This window comes from Mirounga leonina, unplaced genomic scaffold (genome assembly GCF_011800145.1).
Source record: "Mirounga leonina isolate KUSES-001 unplaced genomic scaffold, KU_Mleo_1.0 Mir_173, whole genome shotgun sequence".
Lineage (NCBI taxonomy): Eukaryota > Metazoa > Chordata > Mammalia > Carnivora > Phocidae > Mirounga > Mirounga leonina.
The window spans coordinates 73,939,205-73,955,401 of record NW_023270447.1 but is presented as its reverse complement, the minus strand read 5'-3'; the positions used below and the strand labels follow the sequence as shown (position 1 = coordinate 73,955,401).

General features: G+C 43.6%; 1 protein-coding gene across 5 annotated transcripts in view; it reads left to right on the top strand.

Annotated features, from left to right (window-relative positions):
• The window catches only part of WDTC1 (WD and tetratricopeptide repeats 1), a 65,889-nt gene that overhangs the window by 34,380 nt on the left and 15,312 nt on the right, over positions 1–16,197 (top strand). For 4 of the 5 annotated variants that reach the window (XM_035019382.1, XM_035019383.1, XM_035019380.1 and 1 more), the window contains 3 exons: positions 10,574–10,620; positions 11,023–11,134; positions 13,824–14,011. In XM_035019382.1, the coding sequence (XP_034875273.1) occupies positions 10,574–10,620; positions 11,023–11,134; positions 13,824–14,011 (347 nt within the window). Of the gene's footprint in view, positions 1–6,715; positions 6,762–10,573; positions 10,621–11,022; positions 11,135–13,823; positions 14,012–16,197 lie in introns of all 5 variants that reach the window. The other variant, XM_035019384.1, reaches the window with a different exon arrangement.

The window sequence follows — 16,197 nt, the reverse complement described above, 5'->3', positions numbered from 1 at the left end:
TACAACTTTTGTGTGATCGTATATTTTCAGTTTCCTCAGGTATATACCTAAGAGTGGAATTGCTGGATCATATGTTTTTTGTTTGTTTTTATGTTTAATTTTTTGAGGAACTGCCAAACTGTTTTTCAAAGTGGCAGCACCATTTAACTTTCCCAGGAGAAATGTATGAGAGTTCTAGTTTCTCCAATCCTCACATATATGATTTAAAATGTTTTTCTCCCATTTTGTGGGTTGTCTTTTCACTTTTTTGATAGTGCCTTTGACACAAAAGTTTTTAATTTTAATGAAGCCCAAATTATTTTTTTCCTTTTATGACTTGTGCTTTTGGTGTCATGTTTACAAAACCATTAATCATCAATTACAGCCCCACCAGCAAAAAAAAGGGGGGGATACCATTGCCTAATCCAAGGTCACAAAGATTTATACCCATGTTTCCTTCTAAGAGTTTCATACTTTTTAGATCTCATATGTAGGTCCTTGATCCACTTTGAGTTAATTTTTGTATATAATGTGATGTAGGGGTCCAACTTCATTCTTTTGCATGTGGATATGCAAGCCACTGTCTTCAAAGATCCTTTAAGCTTGTTCCTAAAGGTGGATGTTCCTAACTTTTTCTAGGTTTTTTGGTATCTCTCTCCTTCATTATGATAGAACTTTGTCTCATGTTGCCATGGACATGGACCTGTTTTTGTTTATCCTACTATTTATTCCCTTTTTTCCCAGTACTTTATACATAATGGGTATTGAATAAATGAATTTTCTATTTGGTCATAGTTTAGGGTAGCAATTTAATAGCTGCAGAAAATAACCCTTTTGGAAAAGTAAGTAAATAGGAAGGAATGCAGTTGTTTAAGATGTGTACCCTTTCTGAGTATCCTAGCCATGTGGGAGGGGTCTTTGAGAGCAGGATCTGGAAGATACATACATAAGTATCCCAGGTATATGAGAGAGTATACCTGAGGACTAGTCCAGGGGTGGGGGCCAGCGTTTACCAAAGTGTGCTTGCATATATTACATTACATCATTTGATCTTCACAGTGATCTTGTCAGGTTTACATGATCATCATCCCAATTTCTAAATGAAAAATATGAGGTTTGGAGAGTCTTTTTTTTTAAGATTTTATTTATTTGTCGGAGAGCGAGCAGAAGCAGGTGGAGTGGCAGGCAGAGGGAGAAGCAGGCTCCCCACTGAGCAAGGAGCCTGATGTGGGATTTGGTCCCAGGACCCTGGGATCATGACCTGAGCCAAAGGCAGATACTTAACCGACTGAGCCACCCAGGCATCCCAGTTTGGGGAATCTTATGTGACTACTCATACACCTAGGAAGAGGCCAAGCCAGAGTTGAACCCCGACAACTCTTTTTACTTTACAATTCTGATTGTCACTAACCAACTTCAGCTTGTTGTATAAAATAAATTTGGACAAAAGGCTCTCTAGTCCCTTTGGTTATACCAGGATACACACTGATTTGTAGACTTCCTAACTCTTTGCTTCCCCCCCCCACCTTTTTTAATTCCCTTATACAATGGTTCCTATTTTTTTCCCTCTAGAAATGAATGACTAGAATGACTTTTATTATTTTCCCCTTATGGATCCCACATTTCGATAGATTGCTGTCCACTAACTTGTACTTTTTTATTTATTTTCAAAGATTTTATTTAGTATTTGAGAGAGAGAGAGAGGCGAGAGGATGCACACACAAATGGGGGAAGAGGGAGAGGGACAAGCAGACTCCATGCTGAGTGTGGAGCCTGACACGGGACTCAGTATCATGACCCTGAAATCATGACCTGAGCCAAAATCAAGAGTCAAGACACTTAATTGACTGAGCCACCCAGGCGTCCCTACTAACTTGTATTTATTAATAATGTTTCCCATTTTATTTTTAAAGATTTTATTTATTTATTAGAGAGAGAGAGTGAGAGAGGGAACACAAGCAGGGGGAGTGGAAGAGGGAGAAGTGGGCTTCCCGCCGAGCAGGGAGCCCGATGCGGGGCTCGATCCCAGGACGCTGGGATCGTGACCTGAGCCGAACGCAGACGCTTAACCGACTGAACCACCCAGGCGCCCCATAGTGTTTCCTGTTTTAATACACTTTCCACACCATTACTGCTCATCAGGCTCCTGAGTAGCACAGGTGACATACTTAGCATTACAACCCAGATTTTATAAGGGTCCCTGGGTGGCTCAGTCAGTTGAATGTCCGACTCTTGGTTTCAGCTCAGGTCATGATCTCAGGGTCATAAGATTGAGCCCCACGCTTGACTGTGCGCTCAGCAGGGAGTCCGCTTGAGATTTACTCTCTCTCCCTCTGCCCCTTCCCCCTCCACACACTCTTCTCTCTCTTTCTCAATAAATAAATAAATCTTAAAAAAAACACACAGATTTTATATATTTCCAGTCAAATGCCAAAAAACAAAACAACAAAAAAATTAACATTAGGCCTAGTCTCGGCTGACCAGCCACCTGTAAATGTTCTTTTCCCACTAGAATTTTAAAATACATCAACTCAGGACGCCTGGGTGGCTCAGTCGGTTAGGTGTCTGCCTTCAGCTCAGGTCATGATCCCATGACCCTGGGATTGAGTTCTGTGTCAGGCTCCTTGCTCAGCGGGGAGCCTGCTTCTCCCTCTGCCTGCCGCTCCCCCCTGCTTGTGCTGTCTCTCTCTCTGTCAAATAAAATCTTTTTAAAAAATGCATCAACTCACCAAATTTGCAACTAACTTATATGTACAACACTAAGGTAGAGGTGGGTATGGTTTAACCTTTGGAGGAATATTCCATAGCCATTTGAAGTTTATGAGGAGATTATAATAACATAGGCAAAGGCTAATGTTACATGTTTGGAGAAGAGGAGGAGAAAACAAAACATCATCAGTTCTGTGAGGACAGGAGATGTGTCTGTTTGACTCAGTCATGTCTCTCTGAGCCCAGTATAATACTGGCAGGCACATAGCATTTAAGTTTTAGGCGATACAGCTCAGAATTTAAAAAGGCAGTCTGACATCATGGTTAACAGCCAAGCTCTGGAATCTGTCAGACGTGGGTTCATAATCTGGCTATACTATTTACACAATGTGGGGCTGCACTACCAACACAATTTCCTCATCTGAAAAATCCAAATAGTAATGATGTTTCCATCATAAGACCATTGTAAAGATTAAAAGCATATATATGGGGCATCTGTGTGTCTCAGTTAAGCTTCTGCCTTGGGCTCCAGTCATGATCCCAGGGTCCTGGAATTGAGCCCCGCATTGGGCTCTCTGCTCAGCAGGGAGCCTTCTTCTCCCTCTCCCCTTAAATAATAAAAATCTTTAAAAAATAAATAAAAATAAAAGCATATATGGAGGTCACTGTAGTGTCCCTGGTACATGGTGAGATAGTGCTCAGTATATATCAGCTATTACTATTGCTATTATTATTATTACTTTTTTCTCTCTTTATTGAGGTATGATTTACAAAAAAATAAAGTCATAGGTCTCAAGTATTGAGTTAGATGAGTTTTGACACTTGTATAACTACTACCTGCAGCAAATTGGAAAGTACTTCCATCACCATAGAACGTTCTCATGGTGCCCTTTCCAGTCAACCCTCCTACCTCAGAGCAACCACTTTCTGGCTTTTGTCTCCAAAGATTAGTTTTGCCTGTTCTTTACTTAATGTAAATGGAATTAGATAGTGTATTTTTGTATGTGTTCGGCTTCTCTTGCTTAGCATAATTTTTTGAGTTTCATCTGTGTTGCATGTATCTATAGCCCATTCCTTTTCATTGCTGAATAGTATTTCACTGTGTGGATAGACTGCATTTTATTTATACCTTTTCTGTTGATGACCATTAAGTTAATTCCAGTTGGAGCTTTGATTTATTTATTTTTAATTTTTTTAAGATTTTACTTTTAAGTATTCTCTATACCCAACATGGGGCTCCAGCTCACAAACCGAGATTAAGAGTCACACACTCCATCGAGCCAACCAGGTGCTCCTGGAGCTTTTAAAAATAAAGCATCTGTGGATATTCTTATGCCAGTCTTTGTGTGGATAAATGTTTTAACTTCTTTCAAGTAATTACCTAGGAATGGAATTTCTGGGTCATAGGGTAGATATAAGCTTAACTTTCCATGAAACTGCTGAGTGGTCTTTAAGGTGATGGTAGCAATGAGATCTTTTTTTAAATGGGCAGTAATAAGCATGACATCTGAGGTATGCAGCATAGCCAGAGAAATATTTTGGGGTTATATTGACCTGGGTTCCCAGCTGGATTCTGATGTTTATAATTTGTGTGACCCTGGGTAAGTAATTTTGTATCTCAGAGACTTGGTCTTACCTGTGGAAAGGGAGTGATAATGAGATCATATATATTAATATCTAGCATTCTACCTACTAGTGTCATATGAAGGTGGGGCTGTAGTGCAGGCTATAAGGGGTACGTAGTCTGTAAAGAATTTAAAAGCAGTAATAAAACCCATTGTAAATCCATTTGCTTTTTATCATCATTATGCACCTAAAATTCTGAGCACTGTTAGGATAAAATACTTCTTCCTGCCTCCTCCTCCTCCCATATACCACACCACCCAGCAGATTATAGGGACTTACAACAAATAGTAATTATAATCAATATTTAACAAAGTTAAACAGGAACCAAGAGGTTGTAACTTGGAGTGTAAGTGAGATTTAAGACTTTTCTTGCAGGTTCTCTGTGCACTTTCTGTTTCCTCTAGGTCCCTGATGCGCAAAGCTCACCCTAAATAGCAGTATTTCCAAGGGTCCAGGGAGGCATACAAAGGTCTGTTCCTCTCTAGGAGCTGTCTCTAAGCAGTCCCTCTTCTCACTTCCTTAAAAGTTTGAGGTTTTAGGGGCGCCTGGGTGGCTCAGTTGGTTAAGCGACTGCCTTCGGCTCGGGTCGTGATCCTGGAGTCCCGGGATCGAGTCCCGCATCGGACTCCCTGCTCGGCAGGGAGTCTGCTTCTCCCGCTGATCCTCCCCCCTCTCATGCTCTCTCTCTGTCTCATTCTCTCTCTCTCAAATAGATAAATAAAATCTTAAAAAAAAAAAAAAAAAGTTTGAGGTTTTATCCCTTTATTGTTTACTCACATTTTAATTCTGGTATGTCATAGGCATATTTTCTTCCATTGTATTCCACAGTGTAATTACAGATTGTGACCATATATCTAAGCCAGCCTTAGTTATCAAGGCCAAAATAACTCCTCTTAAACACTCTGTTCCTTATAAAGTAGCTTCCCAAACAGGTGTTCTAACTTACAGAGACTTTTATTAATACTTTTTGTCAATAGTTACTTTGTATTTTTGTAGAATCTGATTTGAGCTTTATCTCGATACTCCCTTCAACTTACCCACCTCTAAGCTAGGTCTTACCATGTGAAAATTAATCATAAGTATCATATTTGTCTACTCTGGCCTGTCTTCTGTACTTTAGATGGGTTACTGATTTGAGGACAAATACAATAATTCTAGAGGCATTCATCCATTTCTCAGACAGTACTTAAGAGCTCAGGCTCTCAAGTTAAAATCCTGCTTCCTGTCCTCACTGTTAGTGGTGCCACATTAGGCAGGTCCAGTGTGTGGGGGGGTTTGTTTCTTTTTACACACGATCAAGCAATTCTTCAACACCAAACGGGTGCCCTACAATTTAACTCAATTCTGACATTATCGATCTGGCGATAGATAGCATCACATTGCACAGGTTAAGGGCTTAGTCTTATAAGATGGCCCGGCCGCCCCTTGCACCACCCCCTGCAGATGCCAGTCACAAGCCCAGGTTATATCACCTGTAGTTCTGACCAACCGTCCATAGATTGGAGGTTCCAACAACCTCCTCCTGGGATATGATTAATTTGCTAGAGTGGTTACATTACTCAGCAACATTTTACTTACCAGATTACCCATTTATTCTAAAAGGGTATAATTCAGGAACAGCCAGATAGAAGAGATGCCTAGGATAAGGTATGTAGGAAGGGGTGCAAAGCTTCCACAGCCTCTTGGAATGTGCCACTCTCCACATGTTTACTGATGCATAGGCTCTCTGAACCCTGTTCTTTTGGGTTTCTGTGGAGGCTTCATTACATAGGCATGACTGATTAAAATATTGGCCATTGGTGATCTGTTCAACCTCCAGCTCCTCTCTGACCTCTGGGGAGTAGGACCGAAAGTTCTTTTTTGGGGGGGCGCCTGGGTGGCTCAGTCGTTTAAGCATCTGCCTTCAGATCCGGTCATGAACCCAGGGTCCTGGGATTGAGCCCCACATCGGGCTCTCTGCTCATCAAGGAAGCCTGCTTCTCCCTCTCCTACTCCCCGTGCTTGTGTTCCCTCTCTCGCTGTGTCTCTCTCTGTCAAATAAATGAATAAAATCTTAAAAAAAAAAAAAGTTATTTTTTTCTTTAAGATTTTATTTATTCATTTGAGAGAGACAGATAGTGACAGAGCATGAGCAAGGTGGAGAGGGAGAAGCAAGCCTGATGAGGGGCTCAATCCCAGGACCCTGGGATCATTACCTGAGCCGAAGGCAGACATCCAACTAACTGAGCCACCCAGTCACCCCTGGGGCTGAAAGTTCTAACCCTCCAATCATATGGTTGGTTCCTCTGGCAACCAGCCCCCATCCTTAGGTGCTTTCCAAAAATCAATTTACATAAACTCAGGTGTGGTTGAAAGGGATTCGTTACAAACGTCAAGACATCTTTTTCTCTGTTATCACTAGGAAATCCCAAGGGCTTTAGGGGCTCAGAAATGGGGAAGAAGACCTAGTAAGTATTTCTTTTTTTTTTTTTTAAAGATTTAATTCATTTATTTGTCAGAGAGAGAGAGAGAGCACAAGCAGGGGAGGGGCAGAGGGAGAGGGAGAAGCAGACTCCCCGCCGAGCAGGGAGCCTGACTTGGGGCTCGATCCCAGGACCCTGGGATCACGACCTGAGCTGAAGGCAGACATCCAACCAACTGAGCCACCCAGGTGTCCCCTATTTCTTATTATAAATTATTATAAATTACAATATCACAGCAGGTTACCTAACCTCTCTGAGCATTGCTTTTCTTATCTGTGAAATGAGTAATGACACTTGTTTCTTAAATAGGATAATGCATGTGGAGTCCCGAATTAGTGTCCTATTGCCGCCATAAGAAGTTACCACAAACTTAGTGGCTCAAAACAACACAAATTTATTATCTCACAATTCTGTAGATCAGAGGTCTGACCCAGGTCTCACCAGGCTAAAAGCAAGGTCTTGACAGAGCTGTGTTCCTCCTGGAGGCTGTAGGGTAGAATCCATTCCTTTGCAGTTCCCAACTCCTAGAGGCTGCTGCATTTCTTGACCCATAAGCCCCTTCTCCATCTTCAAAGCCAGCAAGAACAAGACAAATCCCTTTCCCACCTACATCTCTCTAGTTCTGCAGCCAGGAAAGGTTCTCTGATTTTGAGGACTCATGTGATCGTTTTGGGACCCCCTGGATAATCTAGAACACAATCCCCATTTCAGAGACCTTAACTTTAATCACATCTGCAAAGTCCCCTTGCCACCAAACATTACATATTCATAGGTTCCAGAGCATCAGGACACAGACGCTGGGGGCCATTTTTCTGCCTACCACAAGTACTTAGCACTGTGCCTTGCTCTTTGTAAGCCCTCAGTAAGTGGTGATCACTTAAGGCCTTTGGTACTCTGGGAGATTGCAAGCTATAGATGTGATCCCAGGCACAGTAATTTACATCCTGGTGGGAAAATGAAACCGCTGAGGACAGAAATTATTCTGACCCAAAAAGAGTGACCAGAGCCATGTGTGGGGGTTTCAGCCAAGTGCCATGGGAATGTGAGAGAGGCTCAGGTCAGCAAGTGATCTGACAAGTCTGAACAGAGTGAATGCATGTAAGTGCAGAACCCAGAAAGAGAGGTGGTTCAATCCAGATGAGAATCTTTATAGGACAAAGGGTAAGAGGGAAGGAGAAGGCAGAAGAAAAGCGTTTCTAACCAGATAGTTGGGGGCGCGCCTGGGTGGCTCAGACGGTTAAGCCTCTGCCTTTGACTCAGGTCATGATCTCAGGGTCCTGGGATCGAGCCCCACGTTGGACTCCCTGCTCAGCAGGGAGTCTGCTTCTCTCTCAACCTCAGCCTCTGCTCTTCCCCCTACTTGTGTGCGCGCTCGCACTCTTTCTCCCTCCCTCAAATAAATAAAATCTTAAAAAATAAAATAACCTGGGGCACCTGGGGTGGCTCAGTCGTTAAAGCATCTGCCTTTGGCTCAGGTCATGATCCCAGGGTCCTGGGATCGAGCCCCACATCGGGCTCCCTGCTCAGTGGGAAGCCTGCTTCTCCCTCTCCCTCTGCCTGCCGCTCTGCCTACTTGTGCTCTCTCTTTGTTTCTAATAAATAAATAGAATCTTAAAAAAAAAAAAAAATCTTTAAAAAAGATAAAATAAAATAAAATAACCTAACCAGATAATTGTTCATATCTCTCGATCCTTCCTGTTGGTCCCACTGGATTCATTTGTTCATTCAGGCAACAGATACGTGCCAGGTTCTGTATCTGGCCTTGGGGATACAATGAATATAAGACACAAAGCCTGCTTTCTCAGGGCTACGTCTAGTGAAGCAGACAATCATATCAACATAGAGCCATAATCCAGTGTGACAGGAGGAGCCCACAAGGAAGGGTATGCCTCCTTCCCAAATTTACAGGACAGGAAAGGCATCTTGAAGGAAGTACCCATAAACTGGGACCTGAGTTTGAGCTATCAAGTTAGCATGCTTTGGGCCACCAGTAACAGTCCAAGTCAGATGACCTTAAACAATAATGAACTGACTGTCTCACTTAACTGGAAGTCCAGAAGTAGAGTAGGCATCAGTATTGGTTACTCTGGTCACTTTTGCTCCATTTTTTTTTTTTTTAACATATAATGTATTATTTGTTTCAGAGGTACAGGTCTGTGATTCAACAGTCTTACACAATTCACAGCGCTCACCGTAGCACATAGTCTCCCCAATGTCTATCACCCAGCCACCCCATCCCTCCCACTCCCCACCACTCCAGCAACCCTCAGTTTGTTTCCTGAGATTAAGAATTCCTCATATCAGTGAGGTCATATGATACATGTCTTTCTCTGATTGACTTATTTCTCTCAGCATAATACCCTCCAGTTCCATCCACACTCCTGCTCCATTTTTGTATTTCCCTTTGGCTGGGCTGCCTTCTATGTGTTGACTTCACTCTCAGGCTGGCTTCCCTTGTGTGGCAATTCCAGATGTCACATCCATACACCCAGCATCCAAAAGAAGAAAGGCATCTCTCTCATAGACTGTCTCCTGAGAATGAGGAAATTCCTTTTCCAGAAGCCTCCTAGCAGCTGTACCCTTGGCATCTGATTGGGGTCACAGGCTTACTTTTGAGCCAGTCCCTGTGCCCAAGTGAATGCCATGTCCAATTTGGTTAAGGAAGGCCTAAGTTCCTAAACCTATCAGTTTGGCAAGGACAGTGGATTTATACTTGCTGAAACACATGGTCTAATTTGGAACAGGGAGATAAGTAAATGAAAATCTAGGTACCATTAGGAATGAAGGAGGGTGGGAGAACAGAAAACAGTATATAGGAATGCCTAGTGACTTGTTCCTTCCTTCTCCAATGTAGGACTCACTTCTGCCACTTTATACCTTCTGCTTTTCATGGGTTCTGTTTCCTCATGGCTCTGGCTTTACCATGATTTCTCTCTCTGCATGCTTTCACCTTCAGCGTCTGTTGGTAACTGCCTCACTCTCTCCATGTTTCTCAATTCAGACCCCCAAGCTCAAGACTCTGTCCCAGTTAACCTTACTATACCAGGCTCCACCTACTTGAAGTAAGCTCCAGAAGATGAGGGACTTTGTTTTGTATACTGCTATATCCCCAGTGTCTAAACAGTACCTGATATGCAGTGGGTGCTTGACAAATTAAATATATGCCAAATGGATGAAAGATCAGCCTTCTAGTTAATTGGCTGTCTTTGAATCAGATACTCCTCTGGGCAAATTTTCTGTGGCTGAGGGGATGTCCCAGGAAGGGGACACGTCCCTTTTAGTGGTAGGAGCAGAAATTTGTTTGGATCACACTTCTGCTTACTTTGATCTGAACTTCAGTTTACTTTTTTGCAAAATAGGATCAATGAAACCTGCCCTTTAAAAGGCTCAGGTGGGGGTTCCTGGGTGGCTTAGTCAGCTAAGCGTCTGCCTTTGGCTCAGGTTGTGATCTCAGGATCCTGGGATCAAGCCCCTCGTCGGGCTCCCTGCTCAGCAAGGAGCCTGCTTTTCCCCCTCCCTCTGCCGCTCCCCCTGCTTGTGCTCTCTCACTGTCTCTCTCTCTCAAATAAATAAAATCTTTTAAAGGTGTTGAGTATTAAGTGAGATCATGATTATGAAAATATTTTATATATTATAAGATACTAGGCAGTGTAATTCAGTTCTGGTCACTCACATGCACCAGGAAAACACTAATGATGGAAAGGCCAGTTTACCTGTTTAGTTCTACTTCTTGGTGTTGAGTCCCCACAGGAGAACCTCTAACTGGCTCTCTTGTCCCTTTCCATTTGCTCCCCCAGGGTCACTCAGGATGTGTCAACTGTCTGGAGTGGAACGAGAAAGGAGAGTGAGTATGAACTAGAGCACCTGAGAAGGTGCTGGAGATGGGAGTGGGGAGCTGGGAGAGGGGACTTTCCTCCTTCTTAGTAGATCTAAGGAAAAGAAACTGCTGCTCTTTTCTGTGTACTTAAGTTTAGTCCATCATTATCAACACACAGTTGAACAGTGACTTGGGTGACCACCCAAACCCTGTTTTTTTGATAATCTAATGCATTTAAGGAATAATGAGAAATCCTTAGGATAAAATAGAAGAGATTCAACTAAGGTTTATAAGATAACGTTGAATTCTGTGATATCTCCTGTTCGTCACACTCTGTGTGGCTTCATTCCCTATGAACAGGGGACGTGGGGGAGGGGAGCGTGGCCTGGGAACTCGAGGAGAGGTCAGAACCCTTCATTCTGCTTGCAGTTTGCTGGCCTCTGGTTCCGATGACCAGCACACAATTGTGTGGGACCCTCTGCACCACAAGAAGCTGCTCTCCATGCACACAGGACACACGGCAAATATCTTCTCTGTCAAGGTGAGCAGGATAAGGCCCAGAACAAGTAAAAGGCATGACTGGGCTGTGCACATGGTTGTGTTTGCCCATTTGTGTCCCACATGCCCCCTGGGGTCACAGACACCTTGGTGATCTGAGCATCTGACTGTGATTCCTGAAACCCCATCTCTTTTCCATGTTCTGCTTCCTCACTTAGGGCCGCAAGGCCAGCTCTAGGTGAATTTATATTTATTTGAGTGGTGATGGTGGGTGGTATGGTTCCAAGCATGAACTTAAATAGCAGGAAGACCTGTGTTTGACCCCCTTATCTGCCTCTTAGAAGCTCTGTGACCTAGGCAAGTTACCTGACCTCTTTGAGCCCCTTTATTCATCTGTAAATATGAAGTAGCTTAGGAAAAACCCCCGGATTCATGAGTAAATGAGTCAGTAACCCTTTAATTTTAAAAGGGAAGCAGCAAATCATAGGCTTAATACTATAGTCAATGAGATGATTGTAAAAAAGCACCTGGCACAAGTGCGTTTAGCTGTTCTTCATTCAAGCTACTGATTTGTTGGTGGAAGTGAGCCGAGGAGAAGTGGGAACAGACTTACAAGTGTCTTCAGACCTCTGAAGCCCTGTAAGTGGAAATGACACGAAACTTCTGCCTTTTGGTCCCAGAGAACAGACGTGCGGTTAGTGGCTCTTGAAGTCCACAGAAGCAAATGTGGGCCTGATGAAGGAGCAAAGGGTCAAATGCTTAGAGCAATTTGGAAAAGATAGAATGGGCCCTTGGAGAATGTAGTAAATGTCCAAGAACTGAGGTACTCTCCACACCGGGAACTTTATCTGTCAGGTTTACAGTTGGAGGAAATGACTTTTAAGGACCTTTCCAGCCCTGAAATTCTATAATGGATGTATGTGAGAGAGGCTGTCCTTTGGAAAGCCTCACTAAGCTAAGAAATATTTTCCTAATTAATATCAAGAAGAATCACAAGACACATGAAGAAGAAGGTAGATTTGAGAGCTGAGAACCTATTTATTTCCCTAAACCCTGCCTCCTTCCCGAGCTCTGGTTTTCACCTCCTGTTCCAGGGACCAATCCTAGATGATTTTCTGCAATTTTAGAGACAGAACAATGCTGATTCACCTCCTGCATGGCAAACAGACTGTTTTCTGTCCCCTGAAAAGTGTCAGGTTCAATTTGAATCCATGGGGTGGCATCTGGGAAAGGGCCCTGTGCCATCAGTTGAGCATCATAGAGCACAAAATGTTGAGTTCAGAAACTGGAATTTGACAATGGTCTTGATACTCACTAATAGTAAAATTTGGGGCAACGCACTTTCATTCACAGACCCTCAGCCTCCTGTGAAAGTGTAGAAAAGGATTCTCTCTTCAGGTAGTAACGCTACACTACACGTATTTTTACTTTACCCACAAGCTCCCCCTGGTGGCAACTACAGTGTATGATGAGTGAGGCACTAGTCCTCAAGAGCTCACCTACTCATTTCTGTTGTGCATGAAGTACGTGCTGTCTCCAGACAGGATTAAAGACTACTAGTTGCCCCTAAAAATAATTAAATTCCATCTGGTTCATCTAGCCCTTGTCCTGGTGAGCCATTAGATAGTGGTGTGTGGAAAGAGTGAATTGTTGCTCTTTTCATGTAGTAGGACTTGAGCTCTTTAAATGCAGAGTAATGCCTCAACCCCAGCACCCGTTCAGCCTTGTTATGGGTTGAGAGAAGCTTTTCAATTAAGAAAGAAGATAATTAAAATTTTTGAATTCAAGAATGAAGAGAAAGAGCCAACTAACCCCATACCCAAATATTTCTTCCTCAAAACGAGGTGATAGAACTGCACACTTTTTAAAAATTACTGTTCAAAGCTATATTTATGGCTGTTCTTACCACATGTCATTTGGAATATTCTATTCTCAACTTCATCTGAATGTTCTGGTTCTCAGCTACATGGAGATGTTTCCTCCTGATGCTCAATCCTTCCCAAGGGTCCAACATTTGAGCCATTTCCAGTATTTGTCATTATGAGGAGTGCTGCTCTGAGCATTTCTGCATAGGTCCCTTTTTTCTAATAGAATTATTTCTCAGGAGTGGAAGTTTAGGGTTATAAGATAGAAACATCTTTTATTTGGTTACCTATTGCCAGATTGTTCTCCAGAAATATTTGAACCAACTTAAAATACTACTTCCTTCTTAAAACACTGGAATCCTTTTCACTTTAAGGCTAATTTATTATGTAATCCTCAGGTTATCAAATAGTCCTCATGAGGCAATATGCACATGGGAATCAGACATACTTGAGTTAACTCAATGTTAGTGCTAAACCTCAATTTTAAGTGGGTTATTTTAAATATCAATAAGATAAGGTATGTGCCCAGGTGTCTAGCACATGGTAAATGCTTAGTAAATGGTAACAGCTGTGATTATCATCCACTCAGCTCTTACCTGGGGAAGAATCAGAGGAAAAGGGTTCCTTAGTCCAGTCTGGCCTAAATCAGGACTATTCCAGCAAAGTAAAGGTGTATGTCCCAATTTTGACCTATAGGCCTATGGGCTGGGCTGGTGCTTGAGAGCCAGTTGCCTTAGTGGACTGTCTTGGGCTCATTTTCTTACCTGAAATGAAGGAAAGAGGGTGCTAACATCCAGGCTAGTCTTCTTTCCTGGCCAATCCTATCCCCACTGTCTGCCAATCTCTTCTTCAATCTCTCTGGAGCAGTTCCTGCCTCATGCTGGGGACCGCATCTTGATCACGGGGGCAGCTGACTCCAAAGTGCATGTCCACGACCTGACAGTAAAGGAAACAATCCACATGTTTGGAGACCACACAAACCGGGTAAAACGCATCGCCACAGCGCCCATGTGGCCCAACACATTCTGGAGTGCTGCTGAGGATGGGCTTATCCGGTAAGGGCCTGAGGCATGGAGTGGGACCTGCATCTCCCCTGCTCACCCTGCATGTTGGCTCCCCCCATCCCATCTGCCCCTACTGCTTCCTTCCACAGGCCTGGTTCCTTCCCTTCAGCAGAGTTGCCTTATTTGTCTGCCCGGGGGACTTGTCTGTGAACATACAACTGGGAACATTTGCTTGTCCTGCTCTCCTCTTCCCCACTCTTTACCCTCTCCTCCACTACATCCAGGCCTGCCGGCCTGCTGTCACCAACACAGAGGCAGCCTCCTCTGGGCTTTCACACTTAATGTTCCCTCCACCTGGTTTTCTCTGTCCCCAGTTCTTTCCATGTTTGGCTCTTTCTCACCCTGAGATCATTTTAAGAATCACCTCAGAAGCATTTTCTCTGACTATCCTGTCTGAAGTAGACCCCTCCCCCATTTTTCTGTCTCAGCACGCTAATTGTATCCTCTATAACTCCAGTCCCATTTGTAATTCTTTTATTTTATTTACTTGTTGGTTTATCTTTTTGTCTGTATCAGTCACTGAACAGTGAACTGTCAGAGCAGCTCCATCTCTCTCTTGTCCCTGGTTCTGTTCCTAGAGCCCAGCACTGTGCCTAGCATGTAGAGGTGCTTGATACATTTCTCTCAAATAGTTGAACAGTGGGCATATGTGTGAGAAGGGGATAGCCAGCCAGAAATGGTAAAGTGGACTTTCCCCCTTTCCAGTGGCCTGGTTTGTCAACCTTTGCCTCTACTTCCCTTCATCCTAAAATGGTCTCATTGCCCTTTAACTCCTTTCTGCAAAGGTGACCTTAGAACTTTTTCCTTCTCTCTCCAACCTGCTTTAATGCCTACAGGACTTTATGCCCTCTTCCCTGTTACAAAGGAGGAGAGATATCTAAATCATACATGAACTATAAAACAACAGTTAGAAACAGGGCACTGATGTCAGACAGACCTGGGATCAAGTCCTGCTTCTGTCACTCAGTGTTTGGGGCAAGTCACTTTACCCCTGAATCTCAGTTTCTTCATCTATAATGGGAATTATTATAATATCTCTCTTGTTGGCCTGAGCATTAAAATCAAGATAGTGCCTGTAAAACCTTAGGATAGTACTTGGAAGACAGAAAGCACTTTGGTCGGTGGCAGGTACAATTCCTTGTTACTCTTGTTGACCCTGACTAACCAGGCTGTGCCAGGGCAGCAGGTAGAGGCTAAGCATCTAGGGTTGGAGCCTAAGTGCTTAGGCAAAGGTACGATCAGCGAAGGTGTCCTCACAGAAGGTGAACATACATACGCTGGGCCTTCCAGAATAGACAGGATTTGGATGGGCAAGGAAAAGCAGAGTGGACTCCCCAACTTGAGCAGCTTGTGAAGGCAGGGTAAATAACCACAGAGGGGATAGCTGTAATTGGCATCGTTAGCAAACTGAGGAACAAGGTTGGTGTGAAATCAGGTCTTAGAAACCAGACTGAGGAGTTCGGTAAAAGTAAACCAACAGTAAACTCATGCTAGAAGTATTGAGGAATCTCTGCAGTTTTTTGAGCAGGAGGGTGATGTAACAAAAACAGTATTTTAGGAAGAGCAATCTGGTGAGGTCAGCATAGAAAGGCAAGGCGGACAGGGTGGAGATTGTTGCCAATGTCTAGGCAGAAGGTGGGTGAGCACGCAGGGGACATCCTCCCCATTCCCTGTGCCTGTGTATCGGCAGCACAGGAGCCCCCCAAACTGCAGGCAGGGCTGTGCTACTGCCGGGGATGTCTGGCATGACCTTTACCTCCTGAGTGCGGCTCAGGCTGGTCTTGAGGCGCTGAGTGTTTCTAGATCGCTTTTAGGCAACCTCTAGATTCTCTTTTCTGTCACCTCCATTACTTCTTCTGTTTCCTGTAAGAAATTAGATTAAAAGTGGAGTTAAGGAGCAGAGCCAGGTGGTTAAAGGCGGTCTCCCCAGCTCTGCGCTATCCCAGCTTCAGAATTACTGGCAGTGTCATCCCAGACAGGCTTCATCGCTGCTTCAGCCTCAGCGTTCTAATGGTACCTGCGAACAGCACGAGGGTTTAGATAATCCACGTACAACACTTAGGGACAGTACTGGACACAAAGCAGTTTCTCGCTGTTAGTGATCAGTAGTAGTAGTCGTAGTTAATAGCAATGTCACTGACATCTTTACAGTAGTATTTACCTTAAGTAGTTATATA